At 44.5% G+C, this 16449-nt stretch overlaps 1 protein-coding gene across 6 annotated transcripts in view; it reads right to left on the reverse strand.

Annotated features, from left to right (window-relative positions):
• The window catches only part of KTN1 (kinectin 1), an 83711-nt gene that overhangs the window by 36780 nt on the left and 30482 nt on the right, over nucleotides 1-16449 (reverse strand). For 4 of the 6 annotated variants that reach the window (XM_082059361.1, XM_082059363.1, XM_082059362.1 and 1 more), the window contains exons 5-13: nucleotides 14295-14425; nucleotides 12269-12385; nucleotides 9025-9165; nucleotides 6206-6312; nucleotides 4874-5006; nucleotides 3846-3933; nucleotides 3370-3536; nucleotides 2278-2346; nucleotides 437-474 (exon numbers count right to left, since the gene is read on the reverse strand). In XM_082059361.1, the coding sequence (XP_081915487.1) occupies nucleotides 437-474; nucleotides 2278-2346; nucleotides 3370-3536; nucleotides 3846-3933; nucleotides 4874-5006; nucleotides 6206-6312; nucleotides 9025-9165; nucleotides 12269-12385; nucleotides 14295-14425 (991 nt within the window). The remainder of the gene's footprint in view (nucleotides 1-436; nucleotides 475-2277; nucleotides 2347-3369; nucleotides 3537-3845; nucleotides 3934-4873; nucleotides 5007-6205; nucleotides 6313-9024; nucleotides 9166-12268; nucleotides 12386-14294; nucleotides 14426-16449) is intronic. The other 2 variants (XM_082059364.1, XM_082059360.1) reach the window with 1 other exon arrangement.

The raw sequence follows: 16449 nt of genomic DNA on the forward strand, positions 1-16449 counted from the left end.
CCATCCATTTTAAATGCTGTTTGCTTGCCAAAAAATTTGAGACATTCCCTAGCTCTGAAACGCAACAATCACCCCAACTCCCAAAGGGAGAAATCTCGTGGCACGGTCATATAAGCCCAAATATTAACAGTTCTTCATGGTCATGCACATTCCTGCGCGGATTCCTGCACATAGGCAGCTGTAACAAGAAAGACGCTCCTTCCGTGTCGCATATAGAGACACGTACAGACTCCAAACCTAAGTCCAGACAAGGAAGGGAAAGCCACAGGAAGCCGTTTCCCAGCTCCTAAGTCAATCTCAGTGAAAAGTTAAAAGCAGGGACAGCAACGTTTCCTTCACCGATCCCTCCCGTATGCGAAACACGTGCATGGAGGAAAGGTGGCACGAGTTAAAAGCCGGTAACAGCTCCCAAACATCAGAGGAAACAAATGCTCACACTTTGTGTAGTTCTTCTGCCAGGACCGAAGCCGAGGTCTGCAGAAGGAAAAAGAACAAAAAGAAACAGCTGAAAGTAAAGCAAATCAAAGAATGCTCATCTACAGTGAGCCAGGAATAGCATTTGTAAGATTTGTATAGTTATTTTAAACTGGCACAGGACAATTCCAACTATTTCCTGGCTAAGGAACATTGGAGGAATACCAGCACATACCCATATCCCTTCTGCTTTGTACTAAGGGAAAAATAAACCATCTGATTTGCTCTTTACCAGATTCAAACAAGCCACGAGGATCACCAGCACTTGTCTCCCAAGGATTAAGTGCTTTACAGGACATTCTCTGACCAACCACTCAATTTAAAACAAAAAACCAACCACCAAACCCTTGCACAGTGCATCAGGACTTGTGTTAGTAACAGAAACAGCAGCATAAAATCAGCAAGAGGCATTTTTGCACCCTGGAAAAAGCCTGTTCCTACGTGATCACCCACAATGGGGCAGGAGAGACCCGCCACATTGGTTATCAAGGCCTCCAGGGACATCTGCAGACTATTTCACATCCAGTTTGGTAGCAGCTGTGGCAGAACATCCCTACTCATTTGTGCTTCACATACATGGGTCTCTCTCCTTACCCAGCCTTACCCTCCCTCAAAATCCAGGATCTTGCAGAGCCTGGGCCCATTGGACCCAACAGCAACTCCTAGAGTGCCTTATCCAGATCAGAGCATAGGGAACAGCATCAGAGAGGACAAAAAAGGAATAGTTCCAGTCCCAGAGGGTGTCCTTAAACAGTTTCATCAACCCCCATGTCCCAAGGGGTCTCCAGTCCATCCTCACTTCCCCAAAGTGCTATTTTCACACCCACTGGCCATGGTGGAAAAATGACCCTGGGTTTTCATGGCCAGCGAGGAAAGCACACGCCTCCTTCCATCAGCCTCCTTGTGTAACCCAGAGCAAAATAAGGGACATTTCCCTGGGGATTTCTTTTCAAAGCCCTTTTAAAGAACTGGGGTAAGAGGAGCAGGTCATGAAGATGCTGTAAATCCAGAGTGGCGCTTTCTTTGCGACTCTTCCCACCTAAAGGGTTACAGCACCAAACTGTTCAAACAAAGCCAGGCGATACCTTTTCGACCTGATCTTGAACTACATCAAGCACGTCCATGATAAAAAGCAGGACCCAACAGCCTCCATTTGTACCCACAGAAGGGACGGCCTGTCTGAGCTTATTTCTGTGACCCAGTTCTACACAGAAACAACTTCGGTGACTGAGGTTTTACATCGTGTTTACAACAGAAATAATTTCTCAAACAAACTAGTCAAACTAAAATTTCAGACACTGAAAGAACGGAGAAAGGCATTGTGCAGGTTCAGTGGGTTTTCAGTGGTTTTGTTTTGGTGTTTTTATGAGTTTTCATTCCTCACAGCAATCACCACTGCAATGAGCAAACAGCTTTATATGAGAGCTACTGTAAGACGTTGTTTCTCAACCCAAGAGAAAAACAGGATCAGACAGTTCACAGGACTGCAAAAAGACCAAAGAACCACAAGACAGAATTGGACACATGCAAAGCTACAGAAAACAAACATTCAAAGTGTATGCTACCCTTTGGTTACAAATGAAAGCCACCACAGAAGAAAGTAAGTGGATTTTTCCCCCAAACAGACAGCAGAAGTTCAAACTTCAAACCAGTTTGAGAAACATTAGAAAAGAGGATGCTAACAAATCTTTGCTTTCAGCATTACATCTCATATCCAGCTACCAAAAAAACCACCCCACAACTGATTTTTAATGGAAGTTCACAATTCAAGGCTACAAAAGAAAGTCTGAGAAGATGCTGTACCTGGGCTGCCATTTGTGAATGAAACTTCTGAAGCTGAGCATTCAAAGCATCATTCTGCTCTATCAGCTCCTTGTAAGAGAGGACAGAAAGAAAAGCAAGCTGAGATGTGCAGCTAGTCAACTTGTGCTAGGATTAGCTCTTAGCCATGATTACGTTAGTAAGAACAGTTTAGCATTTACATGTCAGACACTTTTCAAAGATGCTATTTGTCTCCCCACTAAGATCAACCAGTTTGAGTAGAAGCACAAGAACCTGTTCTGTATCAAGAGACAAATATTCCCTGCCCCACTCTACGCCATTTGGTTTCCCTGACACCCTCAAGAGCTGTGTCCACACTGCCTGTCACCACTGCATGCCAGGAGATCACTCCAGAAGAGCTCACACCAACGAAGGTACGTGGCTGCTCTTCCAGGGTGTTCCCCAGGCCACAGGATCAATCCACAGCTTGGGACATTGCCTCGGTCAGCACGTTTTCCTGACTTGCCCAAAGCGCTTCCCAGGTCTGAGGTGGCCCCAGATCTCCTCACAGCATCACACACAAGGTCTCGCTTCATAAATTACAGAATCACAGAGTGGTTGGGGTTGAAGGGACCTCTGGAGATCAGCCAGGCTCTGGCACCTCCCAGCAAACAAGTTTCTGCTCATGTTCAGATGGAGCCTCCTGTGTTTCAGTCTGTGCCCGTTGCCCCTCACCCTGGCGCTGGGCACCACTGAACAGAGTCTGGTCCATCCTCTGACACCCACCCTGAGATATTGATCCCATTGATCAGATCCCTCTCAGCTTCTCTTCTCCAGCTGAACAGCCCCAGCTCTCTCAGTGTCTCCTCATCACGAAGATGCTCCAGACCCCTCAGCATCTTTGTGTCCCTCCCATGGACTCTCTCCAGTAATTCCTTGTCCTTCTTAAACTGGGGAGCCCAGAACCGGACACAGAATTTCAGTTGCCAGATGACAGACTGGCACACAGTTTCCTCATCCTTTTTTCAGCGGGAAACCTTTACAAAAGCAGCATTGCAGGGACATTACTGTGTTTATGTTGGCACCAAGTAGGAGGAAAAAACCCAAATTCTTAAGATACTTGAGCAATAGTACCTGCACCTGCATTTGCATGGAGTCCTCCGCAGAAGCTCTCTTTTGTTCAGCCTCCATTAACTGCAGCATCCTCTGCTCCAGCTGCTGTTTTGACACCATTGTATCAGTAAGTTTACTGTGCAAGCTCTGGATTTCATTGTCTTTGGCCACAAGCTTATTCTGCACATCTGTAGCAGAAATGTCAGGGTTTTAATTCAGAAGTAAATATTTCACTTTTGGGGAAATAACTTTCACTGTAAACAGGGAGGCTGATTAGAAGCCTCATTCCAGCAAGCAAGGTTCAGCTCTCTCATCAGCACTCAGACTAACTGGTATCACAACATATTATTTCCCCAGGGTGCTGAAGCCATAATGACTTCACCTGAGCTTTGTTTAAGCCATTTATTTGATAACGCTTCTTTTTTTTTTGAAAAAAAACAAATAGCAACAGCCAAATCACTGCACTAAGCATTATATGGGAATGTTGTAATACGTGCCTTGCTGCGCTGCTTCGTGTTCTGCTGTTCTTTTCCTGAGATAAGCCTGGATTTCTTCCCATCTTCTCTCTGCTTCCTGCTGCTGGACCTTCACAGTACGAGAGAGTCAGTGAAAAGACATCTAACCTTTATTTTTGAAACATTCACAGTGCATCTCTTCAGTGCTATCACCAAAACATAAGGCAATGAAGTAAAGTTGTTTCTTGCTTCCATTAAGGCACATCAGAGAGCCCTGTAATCCGCCTCCTAGAGTGGTTTAGCTTATTAATTTGAAAGGCAAATTGTGAACTAGATTTTGTCATGGGCTCTTAACAGGATGGTTTCTGTAATATGGAAGTGTAGCATCTTTGCCCTGCAAGTTCAGAATTAACACTAGAAGCCAGACTAACCAAGCATCACAAAAAATCTGCATCTAGTAATGAGAACATGTCTCCACTCCAGATACCAACCTGCAAGGGCTAGAGACTGGGAGAACTTCTGGTACCTAAGACTTAATTGCAAATATGAAAAAAGTAATGAGATCTGCATTGGTGTTCTCACCTGAAAACACCATGTTTCTTCTGGAAAAAACAAAAGTATTAATACAGAAGACCTTTTCTTCCAAAGAAAAGGAAAGAGATGCATCCGGAAGCCGGATGCTTCAAAAAAATAGGTCTATTTAAAATCGTAAAGATATCTACATCATTTAAAAAAAAAATAATCAAACAAGGACAATGCCATCTAGATGAATTACGCCAATATCAGATCTTGCTGGAACTGTAAGTTCATAGTAAACAAAGTTCAACATCACCAGTTAAGCTTTTATAAACATATTTACCTGGAAGAGTAAGTGTCACTTCATAGACTGGTTTGCAATCACTCAAAACCCCAAGTACCAAACAAAAACAATAAACAAGCCCATAGGCTGGCTCAGCCTATCTGAAAATAGATACTTGCACATCTGAAGAAGTCAGAGAGACTTAGTGGCCAGGGACACGGCTGAAATGACCCTCACGCGTGACTGGACAGGCAGAGAAAACCCAAATCACCTTGAGCTGAGCAACCGCCTGCTCCGCGTTCTTCTTCTGCAGCTCCTCCTGCTGCAACTTGCTGCTCTTCTCTCCCAGCTCGTTCACCAACCTGGCGTAATCCTGGCGCAGCTTGTTCAGTTCAGCCGACTGCCTAAAAATACACATTTACACAGTTTGGGTTTTTGTTTGTTTGTTTTTTCCCCAAGAAGCATAGGCTGAAACAACAGCTACTCAAATATTAACACTAAGTCCTATATTTGCAGCCAGAGGGTTGTATTGGGTGTTTTGGGTTTGTTTGTTGTTGGTTTTTGGTTTTCTTTTCCCCACTCCCCCCCACACTGCTTCATTCTAGGAAAAGGATGAGGGTCAGGTACTCTTGGCCATCAGCAAAGCAGCTACACCCCGCCGAGTCAGAAACAAAAGGTCAGCAATACGCCTCAAGCATCAGCTCCTTTAAAACATTTGCAAGCTGACAGGCATGATTTGGACAGGGTTGTATAAACTAGAGAGGCTCAGCAAAAGCAAAGGTCTTGCATAGAAATTCATATTCCTCTTTCCATAAAGGATTATTGATCTCAGACCTACTCAAAGACTGTTCCTCCTGGACTGACTGCACACATCTATTCAGACTATATGTTGCCTCCTGGCCTTGACTTATCTATTCGCTTATGAAGGTACCTGGTGCACTCTCTCCTTAGGGAGAGAAGATGCATTTGTATAGCTTAAGGGAAGAATTCTAAAAGGCTCCTCCTTTGTGTCTAAGCAAATAAGATAAAAATAAAATGCTTTCTAAGTTGGTCTGAATTAAGGATTATTCAAGATAACCATCCAAGAGATAACGATGCTTCATTAGGACACCTAAAATCAGGTTATCAGTGCCCTTCTCTGAGCACTCGTTATATCAGCCTACTCAGCAGGCAGATAAATCCAAGTGCCACTCCAGCGGTACCGTTAACTGCAGGGTATTGATTGTTTTTCTTATTGGAAGACTAATTTATAACTTTGGAGCTGTTGTCCTCCCAGCATCAGCACCTCTCCTAAAACCCCAGGGGAATGGACACGTACCCTGCCAAAAACCACCAACCGTGGCTGCTCACTTCTGCGCTTCCTTCTGTTAAAGCCTCAGCGCCCGCACTCTAAAAGCTCAGCTATCAAATTGATAAGAGATAATAATATGTTTTGAAAACCTTGGCTCAATGCAAAATACAAATAGCTACGTCCCCCACCCAAAATAACCGTGTTTCTAATTGAACCACAAATTTAGAGACAGCCAAGGAGACAGAAACAAGAGCAGAAGCCGAAACAGGGAAGGCTGAAAACACACAGAGCTCCGAGTAGCTTCTGACATACTTGCTCTCCATTTGGTTGGTAGAAGTACTGACAGCATCTCTCAGGATCCCGTTTTCCTGCTTCAGGTGACTTATTTCTGCCTCCATCTGCTCACGGAGTTGCTGGAACTGACAGGGGAAAAAAAGCAATTCAAAAAAAGATTAAACTAAGAAGCAATACCAAAAGAAAACACACACAAAAAACCACCCACACACCCCCAAAAAGCAGTAGGTATAACATTAGCTTAAATAAATGAAACTTAAGTTGATTTTTTTTGGAGAGGGGCAGCTTTACCTCCTTCCTCACATACCCAGTCTTAAATTATACTATGCAACTTAGACCCTCTTGCCTGAATAAAAGCATCTGTTTCCTTTTATACCAGCATATCAACCTGTGTATCAAGGCAATCTTTTGTTTTTAAATAGTACATAAGGATAGTACTTAGTACTTACATAGTACTTAGGATGCTGATTGCTCAGCTGAATAATTTAGATACCTGTCAATAACTGGGTATCATTAGATCACGCTTCCAACAGGAAATAAATTAAATACACTGTGGATTAACATTAGAAGTTTATAAAGCCTTTAAACAAAGCAGAGAAAGTATAAAATAACTAACAATACACAGATTAGAGAGTGTAAACTGCAAAAGGTTAGTCCTCATCTAATACCCTGAATTTGAGATTATGAAATAGATGCTTAATATGCTCTGATCGCACTGGATGCAATAATATGCTCTGATTGCATTGGATGCAATAATATGCTTTGATTGCATTTTTAACGTGGTTCCAAACTGAGGCAGAAAGAAGCCTTGCTAAGCCAAGGTTGCTTTGGAATAATGCAAACAAAATCAAAAGATGGGATTCAAAGGAAAAACTGACTCTGCATATGCAGATGGCAGCATAGCTGCTCTTGCAGCCCAACAACCAGCTTTGAAAACCCTCCAGCACATACAGCTGTAACGCTTTCTTCCTCTACCAGTGCCACTTTGGACATTTGTCTGCCCCTGTTTCCAAGACCCAGTTTCATCAAAGGACTGACTCGCCAAAGAGGAGTTTTGTATATAAAAAAATCCAAACAAATGCTTGCGTAACAACCACAGCAGGGCAGTCACCAATACACATCACAAGCTGGTCTTGGTGCATCTGGGGAGTTTTCTTCCCCTCCCCTTTTTGTTTTTAATGCTGAAATCCCAACAGAGGCAGGGCCACAAGCCCCGTATCAGCTTTGACAGACGTTTTGGCTTCTCTGCAGTGCTACAACACATCAGCAGAGGGAGCAGAACCAGCGCACAGGCTCCTCTGTGCATCCTTTCTCCAGCTTTGCCCGTGACACCAGCATCTGAGAGTCATCATCGAGAGCAGTGTAGGGGAAAGGGACCTGGGGGTCCTGGGGACAGCAGGGTGACCACGAGCCAGCACTGGGCCCTTGTGGCCAGGAAGCCAATGGTACCTGGGGTGGGTTAGAAGGGGGTGGTCAGTAGGTCAGAGAGGTTCTCCTGCCCCTCTGCTCTGCCCTGGGGAGACCACACCTGGAATCTTGTGTCCAGTTGTGGCCCCTCAGTTCCAGCAGGACAGGGAACTGCTGGAGAGAGTCCAGCGCAGCCACCAAGATGCTGCAGGGAGTGGAGCATCTCCTGTGTGAGGAAAGGCTGAGGGAGCTGGGGCTCTGGAGCTGGACAAGAGGAGACTGAGGGGGGACTCATTCCTGGGGATCAATATGGAAAGGGGGAGTGTCAGGAGGATGGAGCCAGGCTCTTCTTGGTGACAACCAGTGACAGGACAAGGGGCAATGGGTACAAACGGGAACACAGGAGGTTCCACTTAAATCTGAGAAGAAACTTGTTCCCGGTGAGGGTGGCAGAGCCTGGCCCAGGCTGCCCAGGGGGGTTGTGGAGTCTCCTTCTGTGCAGACATTCCAACCCGCCTGGACACCTTCCTGTGTAACCTCATCTGGGTGTTCCTGCTCCATGGGGGGATTGCACTGGATGAGCTTTCCAGGTTCCTTCCAATCCCTGACATTCTGGGATTCTGTGATCTGAGACCCTCTTGTTAGAGGTTCAAAGGAAATTATCTCCGCTTTGGAGAACGTAGTTCTCCTCCAAAACTGCAGAGATGCTACTCTCCAAAGTGCCAAGGCAGAAGATACAGCATTAAACCTGGGAAGTTCACATGCTGGGCTTGATGCCATGACATTTATATAGGAAAAATACTAGAATGTCAAATTTAAGCACCACTCAAGTTGGTATAAGACAGGTCATTTTCCTTAGCAAACTTTAAGTCAAACTTTTTAAACTGATGAAGAAACTCTTCTGAGGTTACCCCACTACATCACAACTTGGGGAGAAAAACAACAAGGGTCTTAATGGAAGTGTCTGCCCTTCAAATATTTTCAGCAAAGCACTCTCCCAGATAATGATATTTTTTGCATATTACATTATGTTGTCACTCTGCACTGTAATTTTTAAAAGAGATTTATCAGCTGGTAAATGATCATTAGCATTAGTAGCTCTATGAAGCTATTTCAATTAGATTTTACGCTTTAATTGGATGACATTTCAGCAGAATACCACAAAGGAAAAGTAATTAGGAACAGATACAGGCTGTGTAGCACAAGTCTTTGACAGACTAGAGCAGAATTGCCTGTGAAAACACCTCGTGCTTCCTTCAAGCCAGAAAACAGCCAGAGTTTCCCATCCCACCCAGACTCAGAGCAACCAGCAAATCCCATTTCTGTGTGAGCAAACAACAAACACTGCACCCTGGCTAAAGCAATGACTTCTTAGCGTTGATCTGCTTGTGCACAAACTCCAACTCAAACCGTTCTGGTGAAGCCTTTACCTTTATCTTCATCTGCTGAGATTCTTGGTAGCTGACGTGTATTTTACTCTGGAAAGTGCCGTGCTCCTTTTCCAGCGCGTTGATGCGCTCCCGCATTTTCGCCGTGAGCAAACCGTTCCTCTCCTTTTCCGCAACCAGCTCCTTGGGTGGGAAGCGAAAGGGAAAAGGGAAAGAAGTCAACTACCAGTCTTTTCTAGAAATAACTAAATATGTAGCAAGTGTGCATCAAACCAAAGTCAGCTTCAATCTTCGCTCGGAGAAATTACAGCATTTGACCTGACCAGACTTCCAGCACCTATATGAAGATTTAGGATTGAATCATCCCATGACCTTATGAACCTAATCACGGTCAAAAACAAACTGATGGCTTATTTACAGGTTTTTAGATCCAGTCTGTTGGCTATTGCCACAATACTTATACTATACAGCCACATTCTTTAGAATCCCATAGAAAGCACTTGGCACAAACACTGATTTTACTTCAGGATTATAAAATTCCACACACCATTGATGTTTGCAATAGTGTATTTATAATTGTAGAAAACCTTGACTTATCTTTCAGTTTCTTGAATGCAAAACTGAGGTACTGGAGAGAGGCAGAGGAGGGTGACGAGGCTGGCGAGGGGCCTGGAGCACGAGTCTTATGAGGAGCAGTTGCGGGAAATGGGGATAATTTCACATTTTTTCTTTTTAAAAAAAAAAAAGGTTTTCCAATTTAAACACTGATCTTCTGTTGTCTCAGAAGAGCTGGAGTCTCATTGCTGTAGAGTTTGGCCAAATTACACAGAGTCCTAACAATTAAAACCACAGATTCCACACAGGGCAGGGCTTACATTTTCATCCCAAGTTCAGCAAAATGGAAGAACGCAGGTAAAGAACTGTGGCAAAACTACAAGGCATTTCAGAGCAAATAACTGCTTTGTAACAGGTTGCAAAGCCAATGGTTTTGCCAGAGAAGATGGGTTATTAGTACCCAGCAACAGCCAGGGAAGCCCTGAATGCCACCAGCATGGCACCACATTATAGCTTTCAAATGAAAATACACATTGCTATTTAGATTAATCATTTATTAGCTAGTAATTCAAGCCAGACGCCTGAGAAATACACAGAGCTGCTCCTCTGCAATATAAATGTGCTTGCTGTAGTAAGCAAAAATACTAAGTGCAGCTTTCAACAAGCCCCCATCGCAGAATAAGGTATTTGTACCATCCAAGCTTCAGGTGTCTCCAGCTACACAGCTCCTTACAGTGCCAGGGAGCTTTGACATATAATTTAAGTGTTCTAAATTATTAGCATGAATACCCTCCATCTCTTCAGAGCACTGACAAGTTCAAGCCCACGTTCACAGAGGCCCTTAGGAACCTGTCACACCAAAAGTTTTAAGCCACTTCTGCAAATACGGTGTAAACGGCTTGTCACAAAGCCTTCTCCAAGTTATATCTGCACCTGCTAAGATGCAACAAAAATAAGGGCATCAGGACATGTTCTGGTTTGTTTCTACCCCTCTGTCAGCTCCACCACTCACGTGCAGCCCTCACTAACCCAGCCAAGGCCACACCAGAGATCCTGGGATGATTAACTCGCACCTAGCTTGTGTTTTGCCAAATACCTTCGTCAGGCACCTCTTGCTTTCATTAATCCTCTCCAGTTATCATCCAAGGCTGAGGGAGCTGGGTCTCCAGCTTGGGAAAGAGGAGACTGAGGGGTGACCTCATTAACGTTTACAGATATATAAAGGGTGAGTGTCAGGAGGATGGAGCCAGGCTCTTCTCGGTGACAACCAATGACAGGACAAGGGACAATGGGTACAAACGGGAACACAAGAGGTTCCACTTAAACTTGAGAAGAAACTTCTTCTCAGTGAGGGTATCAGAAAACTGGCCCAGGCTGCCCAGGGAGGTTGTGGAGTCTCCTTCTCTGCAGACATTCCAACCTGCCTGGACACCTTCCTGTGTAACCTCATCTGGGTGTTCCTGCTCCATGGGGGGATTGCACTGGATGAGCTTTCCAGGTCCCTTCCAGCCCCTGACATTCTGGGATTCTGTGTGTGATGAATGTCCCTGAAGGAACATCTCTGCACCTCAAAGTCCCTCCATAGCTTTTGGCAGCATTTTCAGCAAAACATGTTAATTACAAGATAAGAGCTTTTTCTCTTGTTTATCCTGATACTTTAGCACTGCAGCAACTTTGCTTTTACCCATTTTTTTCTCTGAGCTTTCAGGAACACCCATTTATTCCTCCTTCTCCCTTCCCTCCCCAATCCAGAATGGAAAAAACCCCCTATGGCCCCTCTTTCTCTGCAGCTCCCACCTTGTCTCCACAAGCACCACTTCGCAGATCTTTTTTCCCCCAATCACATCAGCACCTTCATACACTCCCTCTGCTCTTCACCAGCAGATACCTCTCCCCTCTCATCCTGCAATCCTGAGCCAGAGTCTCTTTTTCCCCCACAAACACAAGTCTTTTTTCCCTACAGTTCCACACTGACTCTCCCAAACCTCTTGATCCCACCTGCAAATATAGACCTACCTGTGTCTGCTCCCTTCTTCCCACTTCACCTGCCAAGGCTCCCAAAACCCATGTTCTCTGGTAACTTTTCTCCTACCTTTTTGTGCCCAACTTCTGTCCCTGAGCCTAAAGCCTCCAGGCTTCCAAACCAGCCAAAAGATAAAAATCCTCCTTTAGAAGAGTCTCCAATTCACTCCATATCCACCTCATCATTTCTTCTACCATAACTGTTTTCCTCCAAAACCTTTATTAAAACCTTAAGTTTCATAAACTACTTTTGACAGCGGTGCATCAGCATCCCTCTAAGTCTAAAGCAATCAGAGCACTTTGTTCCTTCCTTCTTGAAGAAAACTGATGATTGTTGTGCCTAGAAGCACACAAGCATGTGAATGCTACCAAATTAAAACTATGATGCAGAAAAAGTTAATATTTGCATCCACAAAACCATATTACACTCATGAAGGAAGTGTTTTTAAAGTAGACTTTTGAAAGGAAAAACAGTCTCGGCTTAAGTCTCAGTAAATGAACTGTGGAAAAACTACTGGAAAATAACTCTGCATAAATACATTAATGGCATCATAAAACCAAACAGTGTCTCAGTAAGCTTTCCCAATAGAAAAAGATTCCACTTTTCAATTTATATTAAGCTCAGTAAACCAGCATTTGCTGGCTGCTCATCCTACAAGCTCCGGCTCCTCTCCCACAGCTCTATACATCTCAACCTCTCCATACGTACCTGGGTAAGCTGCTTGCACTGCTCCTTCGCAACGGCTGCCTCCTCCTTCATCGCAGCGAGCATCTTCTCTTTGTCTTGTAGCTGATGGGCGGCTGCAGCTGACTCAGCCTTGCTAGCCTGAAGAAAAAATACATACAAATGATCATACATGCCAGAAGAACTTGCACAGCACACTAGCAGGCAGCAGAGTAAGCCTGAGAGGAAGAAACGGCCCCAAATCTTCCGTCTGTGCGGTGTACGTGGCACCACCAGTACCCAGTTCTGCTGCTAATGGATCCTGCAGCACCGATTTCATTAGCCAAGGAAACGCATTTCGAAATGCACTGAAACCAATTAAGAGAATAAATGGGCTCTTTAGGTGCTTCTGTGCTGGAAGAAGTGGCACTGGGGAAAAGAAAGAACGGCCATTAAGAGAAATAAGGGGAAAAGACGCAGAGATGCTGAATCACTCAATAATTGAGATTAGAAGGGACTCCAAGATCACCTGGTCCAACCCACACTCAAAGAACGTACAACACAGCTCACATTATAACTACAAACAATCTCTTGAAATACCTCACGATTACGTTTCTGCTGGCACACAGACACACAAAGTTTGAGATACTACAGGGAACAGAACTAGAAGAACCATCCCCACGGTCCCGCCGTTCGCACACTGCTCCTAAAATGAAATAACTGTGGGAAAGGGGAAACCTAAAATTTGCTCTCAGACTTCACTCGAGTCTGATAACTGAAGCAGCAAAGTGGAGTGTCAGCCCCATAAACCTGCTCCAAATTTGTTTAGAAGTTCTCCCTTAACAGTATTGTACCGCATACACACATAAAACACATTGTCAATGTCTTGCATGAGCTAATGATAGGAGAATAATCACATTTCCATCTACAGAAACTTACTTTTTTGGTTTTTTTTACAAACCTAGAAACCCACTTTCATCCTTGATATTTACCTTTAAAACAAAATATTCCTAAAAAAAGTCGAGCAAGCAAGCTGGCTGATGTTCTGAATAAAACAAGGGGCAACATTACAAGTGTATTACTACATGGTTTTCAGTCAAGCACTGAAATAAGGGCCCAGAGAGGCAGTGAAGTCTCCGTCCTTAGGTTTTCAAGGCACAACAGGACAAATCCCTGAGCAACTTGCTCCAAATTCACCGCTGACCCTGTTCTGAGCAGGTGGTTGGACTGCACAACCTCCTGATGCCCCTTCCAACCCTAATTACGTGATACGCTACTACACTACGTTAACTGAATTGACACATACCCAGTTCTGCGTTTCTGTCCTGGTATCGTATCTGCGGAAGAATTCAGAATTGCAAGACTTCAAATGTGACAAAACAGGATGTGACAAGCACTAAATGACAACTGTAATGAGTCACAGGAGGGAGGAGCAGATACCGGTGGTCGCCGTTCTCTCCTGATTTAGTGCAAAAATTATAAAAGAAGGGGTTGCCCAGAGAGGCTGTGCAATCTCAGCCCCTCAAGGTCTCAAGCCAGAGCTGGGTTGACCTCAGAGCTGGCCCTGCTTTGAGTAAGAGGTTCAACTACAGATCCTGATGTCCCTTCCAAATCAGAATTGTCCTACAATCCTACAAAGAAGTTAGCAGAGTAAAATGTACAGATTTACAAGACGTAGAGACTTGCAAAACACCGAATTAGCTGGTTGTGCGCGCAGCCACAGCATCGTTTTCCCAATGTCTGCTATAGTTTATCACCCACGCTGACACATCCACCAGCTGCAGCCCTGCGTTATATACCGTATTCTCCATGGTTATGTCTGCTCTTTACGAGCGGTCAAAAGCCATCAGCCCGTCTCGCCGGCCCATGGGATGGCAGATGGCAGCACGCAGATGCTGACAATCACTTTCTGCATGCAAAGCAAGCACAGAGCAGCTGAAAAAAAAAGAGTCTTCCAAACATAGAACACAGAAACCGCAACAGAATATTGATATAGCTAATTCGACAGCATCTCTCCTAATTTCTACTTATTTAATAGTCTTCTCTCCCACATCACCCCCCCGTCATTCACCTTTTGCAAGACATCATGAATTGCACCAGATTTTTCCTTTAAAACCTCCACCACGCAACGAGCTTCATCTTCAGTGAAGATCATATTCTTCATGGCCATTACAAAGTCTTTAAATTTTACTTCAGCATTCTCTGCAACACAGAAGGGAGAATATATTTACTTTGGACTCCAGACAGAATTATTTCTTTTGCCTTGAAACAGCATGTGATGGGGTATCATTATGCATTATATTTCATTCCAGTCTGATATGCCAAGAAGCAAGAGGTCGTGAACATTCAGCAAAAAACAACATATCCCCGATTTAAATCCGATAACAATCTGCCAGCTCACAGTTTGGGGAAAAAAATCCCACCACTTTTGTTTGTACAGTTGGTAACGTTTATAGTGTTGCTAGCAAGAAGACAAAGCATAACACAGATTTTTGAGGGGGAAAATAAATAGCATGAATGTGAAAACATCAAGAGTCTTTCCTAGTGTATTATGACAGCAATTCAAGCTGAGCTCTCCATTTAAAGGACAACCTGGCTCCACAAGCAACATGCAAACGACAAGGTAACAAGTTTAAGAGCTGGCACAGTTCTGATTACAATATATGGAAAGCAGAAGAATATCCCTTCAAATCTAAGTTTGGAAATGAACTGCTGCAGAAGTCCAGCAGTAGAAAGATAAATCAGTCAGTGTTTAAAAAGACTGAAATAAGCAAACACAACTCAATGATCTTATATAAACAAAAAAAAAGCATTTCTTCATAAAAAACAGGCTGCACATGAGTAGGTCATTAGGTGGCCCCCTAACTTAAGTAAATGGAAGCACAAGAGCGAGGTATCCAATATCTCTGCCAAATATTCAGCAGTGCACAAAAGTATGTGAAGGGATATTAGGGGGAAAAAAAAAAGGAAAAGCTTAAAAGTGACGCTTGGTTACCAAAGCTCACAAAGAAGGGTCGAAGTCTCTCACCACAGATGCTAAACACACCATTAAAACCAAGCCACACAACCCAAGCCTCTCCAAAATATGAAAAAGAAGTGCTGGTGATACTAAGCCCCTAAGAGAAGTTACTGAGCATAACAACAAATCACTGAATAACAAAGCCCAGGGAGGCAGAGGAAAGCACTGAGAAATTCTGGCATACTCTCTCCTAATCCTAAATCAAACTTACGCTTGGCCACAGACTTCATATCACATCATGGCTGCACTGACATCATCCATGACGCTGGTCCCAGGAATATGCCAAAAATCCTGAGACCACAGCCCGGTTTAGCCGGGAGTCTAGAGCAGCCTGGCCTGGCGGAGAGCAAGACCTTGTCCTTGCACCAGAGCAGCTTACACTGAGAATACGGGAAGATTTCTATATCGGGAGGGCAAATCCCAGCTGACACAGGAGAATTAGAAGCTGATACAGAAGGTGACAGCTCGCTAAGGAAATGAGAAGGGACGGGCGCACGTGAGAGGCCGCGATGCTGCGGGGCAGTAACGCGCAGCCGTTGAGCCAGAAGCACAATGGGAGCCTCAGGGAAGCCCATACGGATGCCACAAAGCTTTCAAGTGAGCATTATAGAAAACAAGGCTAAAAGAGACGTTTGGAGAAGTGCAGTGAATGACCAGGCAGGCAATGTTGGAAAGCCAGCCCAAACCTGAGCGGGGAGTCACCGCTCAAACAGTCACTTGGCTTCTCCTCCCTGGCTGCCCGCAAATGTGAGGGTCTCACATCGCTGCCTACAACTACCCGAAAGGAGGTTGTAGCATGGAGGGTGTTGGTCTCTTTTGCCAAGTAATTAGCAATGACAAGAGGAAATTGCCTCAAGTTGCGCCAGGGAACGTTTAGATGGGATATTAGGAACAATTTCTTCCCGGAAAGGGCTGTCGGGAATTGGAACAGGCTGCCCAGGGCCGTGGTGGAGTCACCATCCCTGGAGGGGTTTAAAAGATGTATAGATGAGGTTCTTAGGGACATGGGTTAGTGCTAGATTTCGGTTATGGCTGTACTCAAGGGTCTCTTCCAACCAAAACGATTCTATGATTCTAAGCCTGGCACACTTTGAGCGGGTCAGTGGCCTGTTTAAAGTTTCAGGGTGAGACACAATGCTCATGAATCACCCCAGGCCTCCATGAGAGAGCATGAAGGAAGCTCCCCTGTATCCCAACCAGTTCCAAC

This window comes from Streptopelia decaocto, assembly GCF_964273445.1.
Source record: "Streptopelia decaocto genome assembly, chromosome: 7".
Classification (NCBI taxonomy): Eukaryota; Metazoa; Chordata; class Aves; order Columbiformes; family Columbidae; genus Streptopelia; species Streptopelia decaocto.